The sequence below is a fragment of the Scomber japonicus genome, chromosome 17 (assembly GCF_027409825.1).
Source record: "Scomber japonicus isolate fScoJap1 chromosome 17, fScoJap1.pri, whole genome shotgun sequence".
NCBI classification, from domain to species: domain Eukaryota; kingdom Metazoa; phylum Chordata; class Actinopteri; order Scombriformes; family Scombridae; genus Scomber; species Scomber japonicus.
The window spans coordinates 2,796,018-2,813,248 of record NC_070594.1 but is presented as its reverse complement, the minus strand read 5'-3'; the positions used below and the strand labels follow the sequence as shown (position 1 = coordinate 2,813,248).

The 17,231-nt window shown below is 44.3% G+C and overlaps 1 protein-coding gene across 1 annotated transcript in view; it reads left to right on the top strand.

Moving 5' to 3' along the window:
- Positions 1–17,231, top strand: part of tbc1d32 (TBC1 domain family, member 32) — a 103,387-nt gene that overhangs the window by 80,101 nt on the left and 6,055 nt on the right. Inside the window, exons 28-31 of the mRNA XM_053337413.1 lie at positions 364–479; positions 2,908–3,062; positions 4,115–4,255; positions 13,206–13,394. Coding sequence (XP_053193388.1) covers positions 364–479; positions 2,908–3,062; positions 4,115–4,255; positions 13,206–13,394 — 601 coding nt within the window. The remainder of the gene's footprint in view (positions 1–363; positions 480–2,907; positions 3,063–4,114; positions 4,256–13,205; positions 13,395–17,231) is intronic.

The following is a 17,231-nucleotide window of genomic DNA, read 5'->3' as shown; positions in this document are numbered from 1 at the left end:
CTCCTTGCTTCTCCTCCTTTCCTTCCTTCCTTTCCTTCCTTCCTCCCTTCCTCCCTTCCCTCCTTTGCCTTCCTTCCTTTTGTCCTTCTTTCCTTTTGTCCTTCTCTCTCTCTCTCTCTCTCTCTATCTCTCTGAAGAGAGAGAGAGAGACAGAGAGCGAGAGAAAAGAAGGAACAGTCAAAACAGGAGCAACAGGAAGTTAAATCCTCCTGTTGCTCCTGTTTTCATTTACACAGTTCTTCTCATATAAAGTTAACAGTATTATTTCTCTCTCTTATTTTGAAGGTACGGCTGACAGTATTATTTCTCTCTCTTATTTTGAAGGTACGGCTGACAGTATTATTTCTCTCTCTTATTTTGAAGGTACGGCTGCTTCCTGAAGCTGCTGACAGACGACGCTGCTGCTGATCTGACGCTGCTCATGAAACACATGAAGATGTTTCTGTCGACGCAGAGAGTTCAGACTTCTTCACAGCTCAGTATCCTTTCTGTCTGTCCAGTCTGAAGTCATGTGACTGATGATAAAAGGTCATTGGGTGACGTCACCCATTGGTTTGTGGACTGCTGCTCGGAAGCCAATAGTTTCTGATCTGGGCAGCGCCATCTTGAAAATTTCAGGTGCATGCTGGGAAAAATAAAAACACGGATTCTACTTATATGGGCATGAGGTGGGGCCATGGGCGGAGCGGGGAGGTTGCTATGGTTACGAGGGCTGGATCTGGAGGACATTGGTCAATCAACCTGTCAATCAGGACGTAGCCACGCCCCCTAATGCATACCCTGCTTTATCGTCACATATAAAATCAGGGAGGCCAAAATGTCCCAAATGAACATCATACTGCATTGAAGAAGGCTTTAAACTAGCGATTGAGACCATAAACACATTTTGAAAACGTTTACTGAGGTTAGAAATCAAGTGAGAAGTTGGTGAATTCTCCATTGACTTGTATAGAGACGGTCGCCCCCTGGTGGCCTTTTGATAGAATGCAGCTCTAAGTTACTTCCTGGTTGGCCTCATTTCAGAGGACAGGAGCTCCCCGCCTGGTTGCAACATATTCATATCGACTTCCTGTGTCCAGTAGGTGGCGCTGTGTATATGAAGTAAGTATTGATGCATAGATGTGTTCAGGGCGGGACCCTCTACATGCATGATGAATCTGGTGTAGATGAGACAATGTCTATAGCAGTTATAAGGACTTCCTGCTTCATGGCGAAGCATCGAAATTGACTTTTATTTTCTTATTTTCTCTGCGTTCATCACTTCCTGTGAGCAGAACGTGTTCGTCTGATCAACACGATACTGATAAATATAGATATAGATATAAATCCTGGTGTCTGGTTCTCTGCTGGACAGTGAAACATGAAACATGAGATAAGAGCTCGCTGACATTTCCTTTGTCTGTAAAGCTCACTGACCTTTGAGCCGAAATACGAGGAAAAAGTTTGAGGATCTTTTTTCATGTTTGAATGTTTGAATGTTTTATATTAATATATTCAGATATTCAGATATTCAGATTAATCTCAGAAATGTCAACGATAAGCTGCTGATGACGCTGCTTATGAAGCTTATGAAGTTTGATTATATAAAATATTTTAATGAGGGAGGAAGGGAGGAAGAAAGGAAGGAAGGAAGGGAGGGAGGGATGGAGGGAGGGATGAAGGAAGAGAAGGAAGGATGTAAGGAAGGAGGGAGGGAAGAAGGAAGGAAGGACGGGAGGGAGAAGGACGGAAGAAAGGAAGGAAGGAAGCAATGAAAGACAGAAGGAAGGAAGGAAAGACGGAAGGAAGGAAGGAAGCAAGCAATGAAAGACAGACGGAAGGGACGAAGGAAGGAAGGAATCTGTTTAATTTTAGTTTGCTGCTTTACACTCAGTGAATATTTCAAAATAAAAGCACGAGAGCTAAACTCGAGTTAAAGGTTTGGAGAGCCTGTCGATGGCTCCAGGTTGTTTCCTCCACTTCCTCCTCTCTAAATGAATGTCTGTGATTGGCTGCCAGCAGGGCTCCGACCACATGATGATCAGTCTGAACGATGAAAAGAAAAAAGCTCCACTTCCCTCCCTCCCTCCCTCCCTCCCTCCCTTCCTTCCTTCCTTCCTTCCTTCCTCAGGTCCAATAAATACTCTGAATGTTTGAAAGTTGAAGTAAAGAAAATCAGTTTCTCTTCTTTTCATTACAGTTTAATGTGATCGTTACAATGCAGAGAAAAAACAACTAGCTTATTATCCTGCTGAGAGACGACTGGGGAGATCTCATTATGTAATCAATGAAGAGAGGGAGGGAGGGAGGAAGGGAGGGAGGGAGGAAGAAGAGAGGGAGGGAGGAAGGAAGAGAGGAAAGATAGAAGGAAGGAAGGAAGGATAGAAGGGAGGGAGGAAGGGAGGGAGGAAGAGAGGGAGGGTGGAAGGATGGAAGGGAGGAAGAGAGGGAGGAAGAGAGGAAGGAAGGAAGGAAAGGAGGGAGGGAGGGAGGAAGGAAGGAAGGAAGGATTAAAGTCCATCAATCTGAAAAAACAAGCTTATTATCCTGCTGATAGACGACTGGGGAGATCTCATTATGTAATCAATGAAGGGAGGGAGGGAGGGAGGGAGGGAGGGAGGGAGGGAGGAAGGAAGAGAGGGAGGAAGAAAGGAAGGGAGGAAGAGAGGTAGGGAGGGAGGACGAGAGGAAGGGAGGAAGGAAGGAAGGAAGAGAGGTAGGGAGGGAGGACGAGAGGAAGGAAGGGAGGGAGGGAGGGAGTATAACTGATCTCTTCTCCTCCTGGAAGGGTTGTTCCTCTTCCTTCCTCCCTTCCTTCCTTATTCTCTTCCTTCCTTCCTCCTCCTTATTCTAATATCAGGTTAGGGTTTATATAACAGCTCTCTTCTCTTCCTGGAAGTGTTGTTCCTCTTTAACTGGACCTTGCAGCCTCCCATCAGGACGGGTATCCGGGTCACGACTGGTTGACCTGCACCGTGTTCCTGCTGACGGGAGGAGACGTGCAGCAGTCTCTACGTCTGTTACTCGGCCTCTCGTCTCTGCTCACCTCCGCCTTCATCTGGCCCGCAAGGATCCATTCCTCCGTGAGTAGGAGACACATTTACTGATGTTCACTGATCTGTTAACCCTCCTGTTGTCCTCAGGTCAAGGAAGGGAGGAAAGAAGGAAGGAAGGGAGGGAGGGAGGAAGGGAGGGAGGAAAGGAAGGAGGGAAAGGAGGGAGGAAGGAAGGAAGGAAGGAAGGGAGGAAGGAAGAAAGGAAGGAAAGTACAGAGGGAAGGAAGGAATGAAAGAAGGGAGGGAGGAAAGGAGGAAGGAAGTGAGGAAGAAAAAAAGGAGGGAAGGAGGGAGGGAAGGAAGGGAGGGAGGAAGGAGGAAAGAAAAGGAGATGAAAGAAGGAAAGAAGGAAGGGAGGAAAGAGAGAGGAAGGAAGGAATAAAGGAAGGAAGGGTGGAAGGAAGGAAGGGAAAGGAGTAAGGAGGGAAGGAATGAAGAAATGAAGGAAGGGAGGGGGAAAGGAGGAAGGAAGGGAAGGAAGGAAGGGAGGGAAGGAAGGAGGGAAGGGAGGGAAGAAAGGAGGAAGGAAGGAAGGAAGGAAGAAGGGAGGGAGGGAGGAAGGAAGGAAGAAAAGTGGAAGGGAGGTCAAGGAAGGAAAGAAGAAGAAAGGAAGGGAGGGAGGAAAGGAGGAATGATGAAAAGAGGAAGGAAGTAAGGAATGAAGGAGGAAAAGAGGAAGGAGGTCAGGAGAGAAGGAAGGAAAGGAGTAAGGAGGAAAAGTGGAAGGGAGGTGAAGGAAGTAAGGAGGGAGGAAGGAAAGGAGTATGGAGGGAAGGAATGAAGGAAGAGAGGGAGGAAAGGAGGAAGGAAGTATGAAATGAAGGAAAGGAGGAAGAGAGGAAGGGAGTAAGGAAGGAAGGAGAGAAGGAAGGGGAGGAGTAAGGAGGAAAAGAGGAAGGAAGGACAGACGGAAAGAAGGAAGGAAGGGAAGGGAAGAAAAGGAAATGGAGGAAGGAAGGGAGGAGGGGAGGAGGGAAGGAAGGAAGGAAGAAAGGAAGGAAGGAGGGAAGGAAAGGGGATTCAGACCCGTTACAGATAATCTGAAGTTGTTGTTTTTACATGTTGTTTTATGTTTTCAGGTTCATGTTCCCGTTGAAGCAGCAGAGTCGGGGATTCCTCCCGTCTACTGGTGCACGGCTCACTACGTGGAGCTGCTGCTGAAAGCTGAACTTCCTCTGGTCCAGTCTGCCTTCAGGATGTCTGGATTCACTCCGTCACAGGTAGGCAGGGTGGGATTCACTCCGTCACAGGTAGGAAGGGTGGGATTCACTCCGTCACAGGTAGGAAGGGTGGGATTCACTCCGTCACAGGTAGGAAGGGTGGGATTCACTCCGTCACAGGTAGGAAGGGTGGGATTCACTCCGTCACAGGTAGGAAGGGTGGGATTCACTCCGTCACAGGTAGGCAGGGTGGGATCATCTCTGGATTATCTCTGGATTGAATGATTAAAAAAATCACCAAATATATGAAATTAGGCTTCAAAGTTGTGTAAAAATCAGCCTCTGAAGCCCCGCCCCCTACCAAGTGTCACCTGTCAATCAAAGTCACCACCTCTACCAGAAACATGGACGCTAGGTCTGAGAGCTTCCTGCTGCTAACTCAGCTGCTAGCTCGGCGGCTAGCTCGGCGGCTAACTCAGCTAACTGGCTAACTGTAGACTGTAGTAGTAGTAGTGCTAACTCAGCTAACTGGCTAACTGTAGACTGTAGTAGTAGTAGTGCTAACTCAGCTAACTGGCTAACTGTAGACTGTAGTAGTAGTAGTGCTAACTCAGCTAACTGGCTAACTGTAGACTGTAGTAGTAGTAGTGCTAACTCAGCTAACTGGCTAACTGTAGACTGTAGTAGTAGTAGTGTGTGCTGAATGTATTTCTACCTCTACAGCAGCAGGGGCGGGTTTATGCTAATCACTAAATCCAGAACACAGATATTCTGGAGTAAGTCTGGCTCGAGGCAACTTATGGCGCTTTTCCATTAAACACTTCTAGCTTTACTCGACTCTGCTGGTTTTGGTACCAGGTCGTTTTCCATCACTTCATAGCGTCATAGCGTCATAGTGTCATAGTACGGCTGCGTTAAACTGCCATGACTTTGTTTTATACGCGGCACAAACACACACGGTGGTTACGACTATTATAACTTAATTCGTAATTACACACAAAAAAAAAGTCCTGCCCTAATACTCCGTCGTAAATTTGGACCGTTTACTGTATGAACTGGTTAAACTCCTCATGCTGAGTAGTGGTGTCATAAAAGGAAGCTGATCTGAAAGGGAAAACAGCTGATAAACAGGAGGGGGAAGGGGGAGGGGTTAGGGTTCAGGTTAGGGGGGGCATGTAACACGATTAATATAACAGTATGAAGACATATTCACATATTCGGGGATAAAATAATAATGTTTCCATCGTTGTTCCTGATAAACAAGAATCTGTTGAATGTTCCAGGAATATAAAACACAGGTTGGACGTGTTGGTTCATAACTCAGCAGGAAGGAAACAGGAAGGAAACAGGAAGGAAACAGGAATGTAGAATAATCTGAGACGTGTTTCACATTATTATTAATATACAGAGTCTGCATACAAATACCTGTTCAGATCATCAGTCAGTACAAGCACAGAAACACAGAAACACAGCTGATACATATAAATATAATGTATGGGTCAGTGAAAGGAAGGAAAGAAGTACGGACAGAAGGAAGGGAGGGCGGAAGGAAAGAAGGAATAAGGGAAGGAATGGAGGAAGGAAGGAAAGAAGTACGGACAGAAGGAAGGGAGGAAGGAAGGAAAGAAGGAATAAGGGAAGGAAGGAAAGAAGTACGGACAGAAGGAAGGAATAAGGGAAGGAAGGAAAGAAGTACGGACAGAAGGAAGGGAGGGCATAAGGAAAGAAGGAATAAGGGAAGGAAGGAAGGAAGGAATGAATGTATGAAAGAGGGAAGTACAGAAGGAAGGAAGGAAGGAAGGAAGAGAGGGCGGAAGGAAGGAAGGAATAAGGGAAGGAAGGGAGGGCGGAAGGAAGGAAAGCCGGAAGGAAAGAAGGAATAAGGGAAGGAAGGAAGGAAGGAAGGAAAGACGGAAGTAAGAGTTGGTAAGATGATGAATTCATAAATCAGTTAAACTGGTTATAAAAGCAGCATCAGGAGGAGGAAGGAAGGAAGGAAGGAAGGAAGGAGGGCAGGAAGGAAAGAAAGATGGAGGGAAGAAAAGGAGATGGAGGAAGGAAGGAAGGAAAATGTCAAATGGTGTAACCACAAAACAATGATAGATATTAAATATTTTATCACCTACAGAGTATTTAAGTGTTTAAGTGGACATATCAGATCTGTGTGAGTTCAATATTTAATCTAATGCTTTTTAATATTTAATATTTTATAATAATAATTTACATTTATAATAAAAACACAGAAAATCAGAAGCTTCAGTTTCTTTATAGAGCTCAGACAGTTAGTTTTATATATTACTTTATAATCTTTGTTCCCTCTGCTGTTAAACTTTACAAACACAGAGACACAGCTGATACATATAAATATAATGTATGGGTCAGTGAAAGGAAGGAAGGAAGGAAGGGAGGGAGGGCGGAAGGAAAGAAGTACGGACAGAAGGAAGGAATGAAGGAAGGAAGGGAGGGCGGAAGGAAAGAAGGAATAAGGAGGAAGGAAGGAAAGAAGTACGGACAGAAGGAAGGAATAAGGGAAGGAAGGGAGGAAGGAAGGAAAGAAGGAATAAGGGAAGGAAGGAATAAAGGAAGGAAGGGAGGCCGGAAGGAAAGAAGGAAGGAAGGAAAGAAGTACGGACAGAAGGAAGGAATAAAGGAAGGAAGGGAAGAAGGAAGGAAAGAAGTACGGACAGAAGGAAGGAAGAGAGGGCGGAAGGAAAGAAGGAATAAGGGAAGGAAGGAATGAATAAATGGAAGAGGGAAGTACAGAAGGAAGGAAGGAAGAGAGGGCGGAAGGAAAGAAGGAATAAGGGAAGTACAGAAGGAAGGAAGGAAGAAAGGATTATTTTATTTTATATCTTGTGTCATCGAGCAGAAACTGAACTAAAGCTGCAGATTTCTAGTTTAAATAAAGCTTTAGACGTTAATCACACGACACACAGTGAAGCTCTGTGTGAGGATAATATTTAATGCTGTTAAATAGAATAAATTATAATAATTTACATTTATAATATAAACACACTCAGACAGACAGAAGGAGCTTTACTCTTATTTAAATATCTTTGTCTTATTTTCCTTCACAGATTAATAAAAGACACTCATGAATATTGATGGAGGGAATAAAAAGAAAGCAGATTTTAGATTCAAACTTTTTTTCTGTCTCTTGGACTTTTACTCAAACAGGAAGTCGAATATTTTGATGTTGAATTTTTACAATTTTGGCGCCATTTTCGATATTTCCACGCCTCCGGCCCACATAAGATCAAATTGGGCTGTATGTGGCCCTTGAATGAAGATGAGTTTGACACCTCTGACTTAGATGAACAACATTCGGGATGCATGTGTATCCTGTAAAGATGCACAAAAAAGTCTCTTGGACTTTTACTCTGACACCAACAGGAAGTCGGAAGTCGGAAACTTTTTACGAGTTTGGCGCCATTTTCGCCATTTCCACCATTTTTCTACGCCTCATATTTTAACGAACTCCTCCTACAGATTTCACCCGACCGACTTCAAATCCACTCCGTATCATCTTCAGACCTTTGAGATGAAGAGTTATTAAAATCATTCTCCTACGTTATACCTGGCAGCCGTGGCGTTGCTGCGAATTCGGTGTTTCATGGCGAGGGGAGCGATGGACCGTTAATCAGTCTTAAAGCGACGGTTCGACCTAGCGTCAGCCTTTTGATAGAATGCAGCTCCTGGTCGGCCTCATTTCAGAGGACCAGAGCTCCCCACCTGGTTTTACACATAAATCCATGCATTGGAAAGTTTGTAAGTACACCAGGAACATTGTCGAAATATCACGCAACCACTGAAATACCGCGTGGTCTCGCGATATTTCCACAATGTTTCCAGCTTTAGCAGTAGCAGCAGAGTAAAAGCCATCAGGTAAGTGTTATTTTAATAAACTCCTGGTGTACTTACAAACCTTCCAATGCATGGATTTATGAGTAAAGAGCCTGTTTGTACTACTGTAGAAGTTTTATAACAATCCAGACATTATTAGTGGGGTCATTTACCAGATACACTGGAATTTTGGCCTCCCTGATTTTATATGTGACGATAAAGCAGGGTATGCATTAGGGCGTGGCTACGTCCTGATTGACAGGTTGATTGACCAATGTCCTCCAGATCCAGCCCTCGTAACCATAGCAACCTCCCCGCTCCGCCCATGGCCCCGCCTCATGCCCATATAAGTAGAATCCGTGTTTTTATTTTTCCCAGCATGCACCTGACATTTTCAAGATGGCGCTGCCTAGATTAGAAACTATTGGCTTCCGAGCAGCAGTCCACAAACCAATGGGTGACGTCACGGATGTTACGTCCATTTCTTTTATACAGTCTATGGTTAGCGCCTGTACTAAGACATTCAGCTGATAGATCTAACTCCACTACTTTGTGACCAAATGAAAATATACGGCTGAGGCGCTGATTAGATAGACCTCACGGTGCATATGACGCTAGGTCGAACCATCGCTTTAAGTAAAATCTAGTTTAGTTCATCAGACATCAAAATTTTTTCTGGTTAAACAAAAATATCTTATATATACCAGAGCCTCTAAAACTAAATATAAAACCTTCCTCTCATCAGCTTTGACTCCAGTTGTCTTTAAATAACTTAAATCTTCACTCTGAGCAGCTGAAGTGTTGAGATCGTTTCTCTCCGACAAACAAACGAGTGCAGGAGCTTCTCTTTTTTCTCTCTCTCTCTCTTTTTCTCTTCACCTTGAATCCTCTTAATGTTTGATCCCGTCTCCTGCAGCTGACAGTTTGAAGCTCCCATAATGCATCAGCGGCGGCGGCGACGGCAGCAGCTGTGCTTATACGACATTTGCATCAAATCTCTGAAGTCGCTTTAATACCCGAACGTTCAGCTCCTCTCTTTTTATTTTGCTCTTCAAGGCTCATAATAGACATCTGTTCTTCAGTCACACAGAAAGTTAAAGCTCTGAAAGGCTGACACAGCACAGCGTTATCCACCTGTGTGTGTGTGTGTGTGTGTGTGTGTGTGTGTGTGTGTGTGTGTGTGTGTGTGTGTGTGTGTGGGGGGGGGGGGGGGGGGTCCAGTCTCACCTTAACGTTTGCAGTTCAGAGCCTCGGTTTGAGCTTCTCTCTGTGTTTTCGGTTTTCGTCGCTCTTCATGATTATTTCTGTCACTTTTCATGGGAACTACAGAGCGAGGCGCTGAGAAGGAAGGGAGGAAGGAAAGAAAGAGAGAAGGAGGGAGGGAGGACGGACAGAAGGAAGGAAGGAAACAAGGGAGGAAGGAAGGAAGGAAGGAAATGAGGGAGGATGAAGGAAGGAAGAAGAATGGAAGGGAGGAAGGAGGGAAGTACAGAAGAAAGGGAGGAAGGATGGAGGAAAGAAAGAAGGAAGGAGGGAAGGAAGGAAGGAAAGAAGGAAGGAGGGAGGGAAGGAAAGAACACACATATAAAATCAGGGAGGCCAAAATGTCCCAAATGAACATCATACTGCATTGAAGAAGGCTTTAAACTAGCGATTGAGACCATAAACACATTTTGAAAACGTTTACTGAGGTTAGAAATCAAGTGAGAAGTTGGTGAATTCTCCATTGACTTGTATAGAGACGGTCGCCCCCTGGTGGCCTTTTGATAGAATGCAGCTCTAAGTTACTTCCGGACTCTAACTCCAACAGGAAGTCGGATATTTTGATGTGAATTTTTACGATTTTGGCGCCATTTTCGCCATTTTCCACGCCTCGTATTTGAACAAACTCCTCCTACAGATTTAAACCGACTGACTTTAAATTCACTCCGTATCATCTTCAGACCTGTGAGATGAAGAGTTAGTAAAATCTTTAGCCTGCGTTTTACCTGGCAGCCGTGGCGTTGCTGCGAATTTCGGTATTTTAACAGTAAACCATAGTTGGATGTTTAACTTCTGTAAATATCCCAAAATATCCTTCCTTCCTTCCTTCCTTTCCTTCCTCCCTGCCTTCTTTCTTCCCTTCCTCTTTTCCATTCTCCCTCCCTCGTTCCTTATTTCCTCCATCCTTCCCTCCTTCCTTTCCTTCCTTCCATCTGTCCTTCCTCCCTCCCTCCTTCTCTCCTTCTCTCCTCCCTTCCTTCCTCCGTCCCCCTTTCTTCTTCCTTCCTTCCTTCTTTCTTCCCTTCCTCCCTCCCTCCTTCTCTCTTTCTTTCCTCCCCCCTACCTTCCTCCCTTCCTTCCTTCTTTTTCTTCCTCTGTCCTTCCTTCCTTACTTTCCTTCCTTCCATCTGTCCTTCCTCCCTCCCTCCTTCTCTCCTCCCTTCCTTCTTTCCTTCCTCTGTCCTTCCTTCCTTCCATCTGTCCTTCCTCCCTCCCTCCTTCTCTCCTCCCTTTCCTTCTTTCCTTCCTCCGTCCTTCCTTCCTTCCTTTCCTTACTTCCATCTGTTCTTCCTCCCTCCCTCCTTCTCTCCTCCCTTCCTTCCTCCGTCCCCCTTTCTTCTTCCTTCCTTCCTTCTTTCTTCCCTTCCTCCCTTCCTTCTTTCCTCCCTTCCTCCCTCCCTCCTTCTCTCTTTCTTTCCTCCCCCCTACCTTCCTCCCTTCCTTCTTTCCTCCCTCCTCCCTTCCTGCCTTCTCTTCCTTCCTTCCCTTCCCTTCCTTCCTTCCTTCCTTCCTTCCTTTCAGTGAGTGTCCTATAAAGGGTTAACTCACATACTTGGTTGAGTAAGTTTTGCTTTGAGCTTGTTCATAGTTCCAGTTTCTAAACTATAAATCTGTGGAGGGTTTCATCACTAACAGCTGAGGTGAATTATCTGCTTCACACTTCAAACTGCTGCAAAGTTTCATCACCAACATCAAAATGTAAAACCTCACACACACATAATCCTCGTCTCCTCCTCGTCTCCTTGTCTCCTCGTCTCCTATAAAACCTTTCTCTTCTTTTCTTTACACTAGTTCTACACATGTACACAATGTCATGTTTTATATATATGTTGGGTTGTTCTGTGTGTGTGTGTGTGTGTGTGTGTGTGTGTGTGTGTGTTACTACTGTTGCCATGGAGATTGTAGTTTTCACTGAGCTTGAGCAGCAAATAGACGAGTAGTACTTTGTGCTCTTTTAACTGAGAACTTTGAGATGATTTGTTGATCCTCTGAATTCATATTTACTGTTTTTAATTCAGGAAGGAAACGAGGGAGGATGGATGGAAGGGGGGAAGGAAGGGAGGTAGAAGGAAGGAAACGAGGGAGGAAGGATGGAAGAAAGGAAGGAAGGAAAGAAACGAGGGATGAAGGAAGAATGGACGGAAGGAAGGAAGGAAGGAAGAATGGACGGGAGGAAGGAAGGAGGGAAGTAAAGAAGAAAGGGAGGAAGGATGGAGGAAAGAAGGAAGGAGGGAAGGAAAGAAGGTAGTAAGGGAGGTAGAAGGAAGGAAAGGAGGAAGGAAGGAAGAATGGAAGGGAGGAAGGAAAGGAGGAAGGAAGGAAGAATGGAAGGGAGGAAGGACGGAGGGAAGTAAAGAATGAAGGAAGGAAGGAAGAATGGAAGGGAGGAAGGACGGAGGGAAGTAAAGAATGAAGGAAGGAAGGAAGAATGGAAGGGAGGAAAGGGAGGACAGACAGACAGACAGATGGAAGGAAGGAAGGAAGGAAGGAACAGTCAAAACAGACGGGGTCAATTTGACCCGGGAGGACGACAGGAAGGAAGGAAGGAAGGATGGAAGGGAGGTTAAATAAAAACTTGCACATTTATGAAGCTGATTTTTAAACCATATTTTCAAACTTAAATTGGAAACCAGCTAAATAAATAAATCACTAACAGATTCCTTCAGAATAAAAGTGTTTCCTGTCAGTGTGAAGAGCTTTGAAACAGCTCTCAGACCTTCAGGTTTTTAAACATCCATAATTTTATAATATTTTCTGCTGGAATATAAAAAAGAGGTTTTTTGGACAGTTATTTGAGTTACGGCTCGGCTGCTTGTTGAATTATTGATTTCAGAATATTTTAAAGAAGCTCTGCAGAAAAATATTCACCCAGCTAACTCAGAGGATGAAAAATACTCCTCAACATTTTACAGTCTCAGTTTTTGCATTCGTAAATATCCCAAAATATCCTTCTTCCCTTCCTCTTTTCCTTTCTCCCTCCCTCATTCCTTATTTCCTCCGTCCTTCCTTCCTTTCCTTCCTTCCATCTGTCCTTCCTCCCTCCCTCCTTCTCTCCTCTCTTCCTTCTGTCCTTCCTCCCTCCCTCTCTCCTCCCTTCCTCCTTTTCTTCCTCCATCCCCCTTTCTTCTTCCTTCCTTCCTTCTTTCTTCCCTTCCACCCTCCCTCCTTCTCTCCTTCTTTCCTCCCCCCTACCTACCTTCCTTCCATCCTTCCTTCCTTCCTTCCTTCCTCCCTTCCGTCCTTCATCCCTTCCTTTCAATGAGTGTCCTATAAAGGGTTAAAGTCTTAAAATGATGTTTGTCTCATTATATTTAGATTATTGTGCTTCAGTTCATGTTGTTATAATTTCATTTATTGATTTATTTAACCCTCCTGTTCTCCTCGGGTCGGTTTTAACCCGTGAGGAGAACATACATTCACTCAAAAATGAGGTTTAGTTTTATTTAAATGAGGCCATAATTGACTATAAATTCTTAAAATATGTGTAAAGTCTGTGGTAATAAGTCGACTAAACAGGTCTAACACAGACTGAGGTGATCGTTTATACTTTATGATTTATTAAGAGTCAAACTAAACTGGGTTAACTGAATCATAAATGTATAAACTTTAACACAGCATGAAAGTTTAGGACATTTTTAGTAACAAACATTTCTCTCTCTCTCTCTCTCTCCCTCCCTTTGTCTCTCTCTCTCCCTCCCTTTGTCTCTCTCTCTCTCTCTCTCTGTCTCTCTCCCTCTGTCTCTCTCTCTCTCTCTCCCTCCCTCTCTCTCTCTCTCTCTCTCTCTCTCTCTCTCTCTCTCTCTCTCTCTCTCTCTCTCTCTCTCTCTCTCTCTCTCTCTCTCTCTCTCTCTCTCTCTCTCTCTCTCTCTCTCTCCCTCTCTCTCTCTCCCTCCCTCCCCCCCAGATGTGTCTCCACTGGCTGACTCAGTGTTTCTGGAACTATCTGGACTGGACGGAGATCTGTCATTACGTCTCCACCTGTGTGCTGATGGGACCGGACTACCAGGTCTACATGTGTGTAGCTGTTCTTAAACACCTGCAGCCTGAAATCCTGCAGCGCACCCAGGCTCAAGAGCTGCAGGTGTTCCTCAAGGTGAGACACACACATACACACACACACACACACACACACACACACACACATACACACACACAGAGATTTCAGCTGAAGGTGAATAAATGTGAATTATTCTGCTCTTTGGTCATAAACAGGTATTGAGCGGTATTGAGAGGTATTGGGATGTGTTGGGAGCTATTGGGAGGTATTGAGAGGTACTGGGAGGTATTGGGAGGTATTGAGAGGTATTGGGATGTGTTGGGAGCTATTGGGAGGTATTGAGAGGTACTGGGAGGTATTGGGAGGTATTGAGAGGTATTGAGAGGTATTGAGAGGTATTGAGAGGTATTGAGAGGTATTGGGAGGTATTGGGAGGTATTGGGAGGTATTTAGAGGTATTGGGAGGTATTGAGAGGTATTGGGAGGTATTGGGATGCATTGGGAGGTATTGAGAGGTATTGGGAGGTATAGGGAGGTATTGAGAGGTATTGGGAGGTATCGGGAGGTATTGAGAGGTATTAGGAGGTATTGGGAAGTATTGAGAGGTATTAGGAGGTATTGGGAAGTATTGAGAGGTACTGGGATGCATTGAGAGGTATTGAGAGGTATTGAGAGGTATTGGGAGGTATTGGGAGGTATTGGGAGGTATTTAGAGGTATTGGGAGGTATTGAGAGGTATTGGGAGGTATTGGGATGCATTGGGAGGTATTGAGAGGTATTGGGAGGTATAGGGAGGTATTGAGAGGTATTGGGAGGTATCGGGAGGTATTGAGAGGTATTAGGAGGTATTGGGAAGTATTGAGAGGTATTAGGAGGTATTGGGAAGTATTGAGAGGTACTGGGATGCATTGAGAGGTATTGAGAGGTATTGAGAGGTATTGGGAGGTATTGAGAGGTATTGAGAGGTATTGGGAGGTATTGAGAGGTATTGAGAGGTATTGAGAGGTATTGGGAGGTATTGGGAGGTACTGGGATGCATTGAGAGGTATTGAGAGGTATTGGGATGCATTGAGAGGTATTGGGAGGTATTGAGAGGTATTGAGAGGTATTGAGAGGTATTGAGAGGTATTGAGAGGTATTGAGAGGTTTTGGGAGGTATTGAGAGGTACTGGGAGGTACTGGGAGGTATTGAGAGGTATTGAGAGGTACTGGGAGGTATTGAGAGGTATTGGGAGGTATTGGGAGGTATTGAGAGGTATTGAGAGGTATTGAGAGGTATTGGGAGGTATTGAGAGGTATTGAGAGGTACTGGGAGGTATTGAGAGGTATTGAGAGGTACTGGGAGGTATTGAGAGGTATTGGGAGGTATTGGGAGGTATTGAGAGGTATTGAGAGGTATTGGGAGGTATTGGGAGGTATTGAGAGGTATTGAGAGGTATTGGGAGGTATTAGGAGGTATTGAGGGGTATTGAGAGGAATTGGGAGGTATTGAGAGGTATTGAGAGGTATTGGGAGGTATTGGGAGGTATTGAGAGGTATTGGGAGGTATTGAGAGGTATTGGGAGGTATTGAGAGGTATTGGGAGGTATTGGGAGGTATTGGGAGGTATTGGGAGGTATTGGGAGGTATTGAGAGGTACTGAGAAGTATTGAGAGGTATTGAAAGGTATTGGGAGGTATAGAGAGGTACTGGGAAGTATTGAGAGGTATTGGGAGGTATTGGGATGCATTGAGAGGTATTGGAAGGTATTGGGAGGTAGTGGGAGGTATTGGGAAGTATTGAGAGGTAGTGGGAGGTCTTGAGAGGTAGTGGGAGGTATTGGAAGGTATTGAGAGGTATTGGGAAGTATTGGGAAGTATTGAGATGTATTTCAGGTAGAAATCACTGAAGTCTGACTGTAAAATGTCCATTAAACATAAAAAGTGTTAATGATTTGTAGTTTTTGTGTAATTTCAGACTCACAGTGCGTATTAATACCAGTCATTCATCATGTGAGGACAAACCTGGAAATCTCTGATAATTAATGCATTCATTATCTTAGCTAATGATCTCTGAAGTGCTAATGCTTAATAAATGACGTTAAGCGGCTCGAGTCACCTGATCAACCAGAGCACAAAGTTTATTTAGTGCTGAACTTTCAGACAGTTTAAATCCTCCTCTGCTTTATCTCTGAGCTTCACTGAGTCTGCTGCTGCTTCCTGCTGCAAGGAACCAAATATCTACTTTAACTTCTGATGAATCTTCAGGATTAAACTCAGTGGAAATAAAGGAAGTGACAGTCCTGCTGCTCTGTGGGAGGGGGGGGGGTTAGAGTCATGTAGCTGATAAGAAAGCAGCTTTACTAACATCACTGTGTCATATTAATGTAGATTATTATCTTCAGATCTTAAGAACATGCAGTATATAATTTTACTCTCTACTCTCCCCTCTCTCAGTGATGGTCACTCTCCATTTCCTCTTCATATATTTATCTCCTTAAACTTCACTCCTTCTTTTATGATAACAAAAATATGAGCTATAACTATAATTATTACTGTTACTACAATAAATCTTACTGTTAGTGCTGTAAGTATGACTCTTGGTACTGTAAAGAAAACCTGGAAAATGATTTCTCCTCTCTCTGCGTCTCTCGGCCTTTTGAGTGAATGTGAATGTTTTAGAAGGTTTGCACATGCTCAGTCTGTTCTCACGGATTCTACTTATATGGGCATGAGGCGGGGCCATGGGCGGAGCGGGGAGGTTGCTATGGTTACGAGGGCTGGATCTCGAGGACATTGGTCAATCAACCTGTCAATCAGGACGTAGCCACGCCCTAATGCATACCCTGCTTTATCGTCATATATAAAATCAGGGAGGCCAAAATGTCCCAAATGAACATCATACTGCATTGAAGAAGGCTTTAAACTAGCGATTGAGACCATAAACACATTTTGAAAACGTTTACTGAGTTTAGAAATCAAGTGAGAAGTTGGTGAATTCTCCATTGACTTGTATAGAGACGGTCGCCCCCTGGAGGCCTTTTGATAGAATGCAGCTCTAAGTTACTTCCTGGTTGGCTTCATTTCAGAGGACTGGAGCTCCCCGCGTGTAATAAACATAATGTTAAGTGTGATTCTCTTCTATATCTTCAGTCATGTGACGTCCTCATGCTGCTGAAAGTTTAAAACCAGACAGAAAACATTTATAATTATATAAAGGGAGAAAAAAGAAGTCGAACCAAATAATGAATCTGTCAGTTATTTACCTACAAACATAAAAGTTTAATTAAACCGTCTAAAAACAAAAACACAAAGTCATTAAACTAAAGTTAATGTCTTTTTTATTTGTGTTTGTAAATGCTGTGTGGCCTGGATAATGACTGCAGGTGTGTGTGTGTGTGTGTGTGTGTGTGTGTGTGTGTGTGTGTGTGTGTGTGTGTGTGTGTGTGTGTGTGTGTGTGTGTGTAATTACGACGGCTGAAATTAAACCTCCGACTGAACAAATGAGCGAACTAAGATCAGGTTTTATTGTGTTTGTTGTGAGTCACAGCTGAGTCGTGTGTGTGTGTGTGTGTGTGTGTGTGTGTGTGTGTGTGTAGCAGAGTGAAGGTGTTCTGTGTGTGTGTGTGTGTGTGTGTGTGTGTGTGTGTAGCTGAGTGAAGGTGTTCTGTGTGTGTGTGTGTGTGTAGCTGAGTGAAGGTGTTCTGTGTGTGTGTGTGTGTGTGTGTGTAGCTGAGTGAAGGTGTTCTGTGTGTGTGTGTGTGTGTGTGTAGCTGAGTGAAGGTGTTCTGTGTGTGTGTGTGTGTGTAGCTGAGTGAAGGTGTTGTGTGTGTGTGTGTGTGTAGCTGAGTTAAGTTGTTCTGTGTGTGTGTGTGTAGCTGAGTGAAGGTGTTGTATGTGTGTGTGTGTGTGTGTGTAGCTGAGTGAAGGTGTTCTGTGTGTGTGTGTGTAGCTG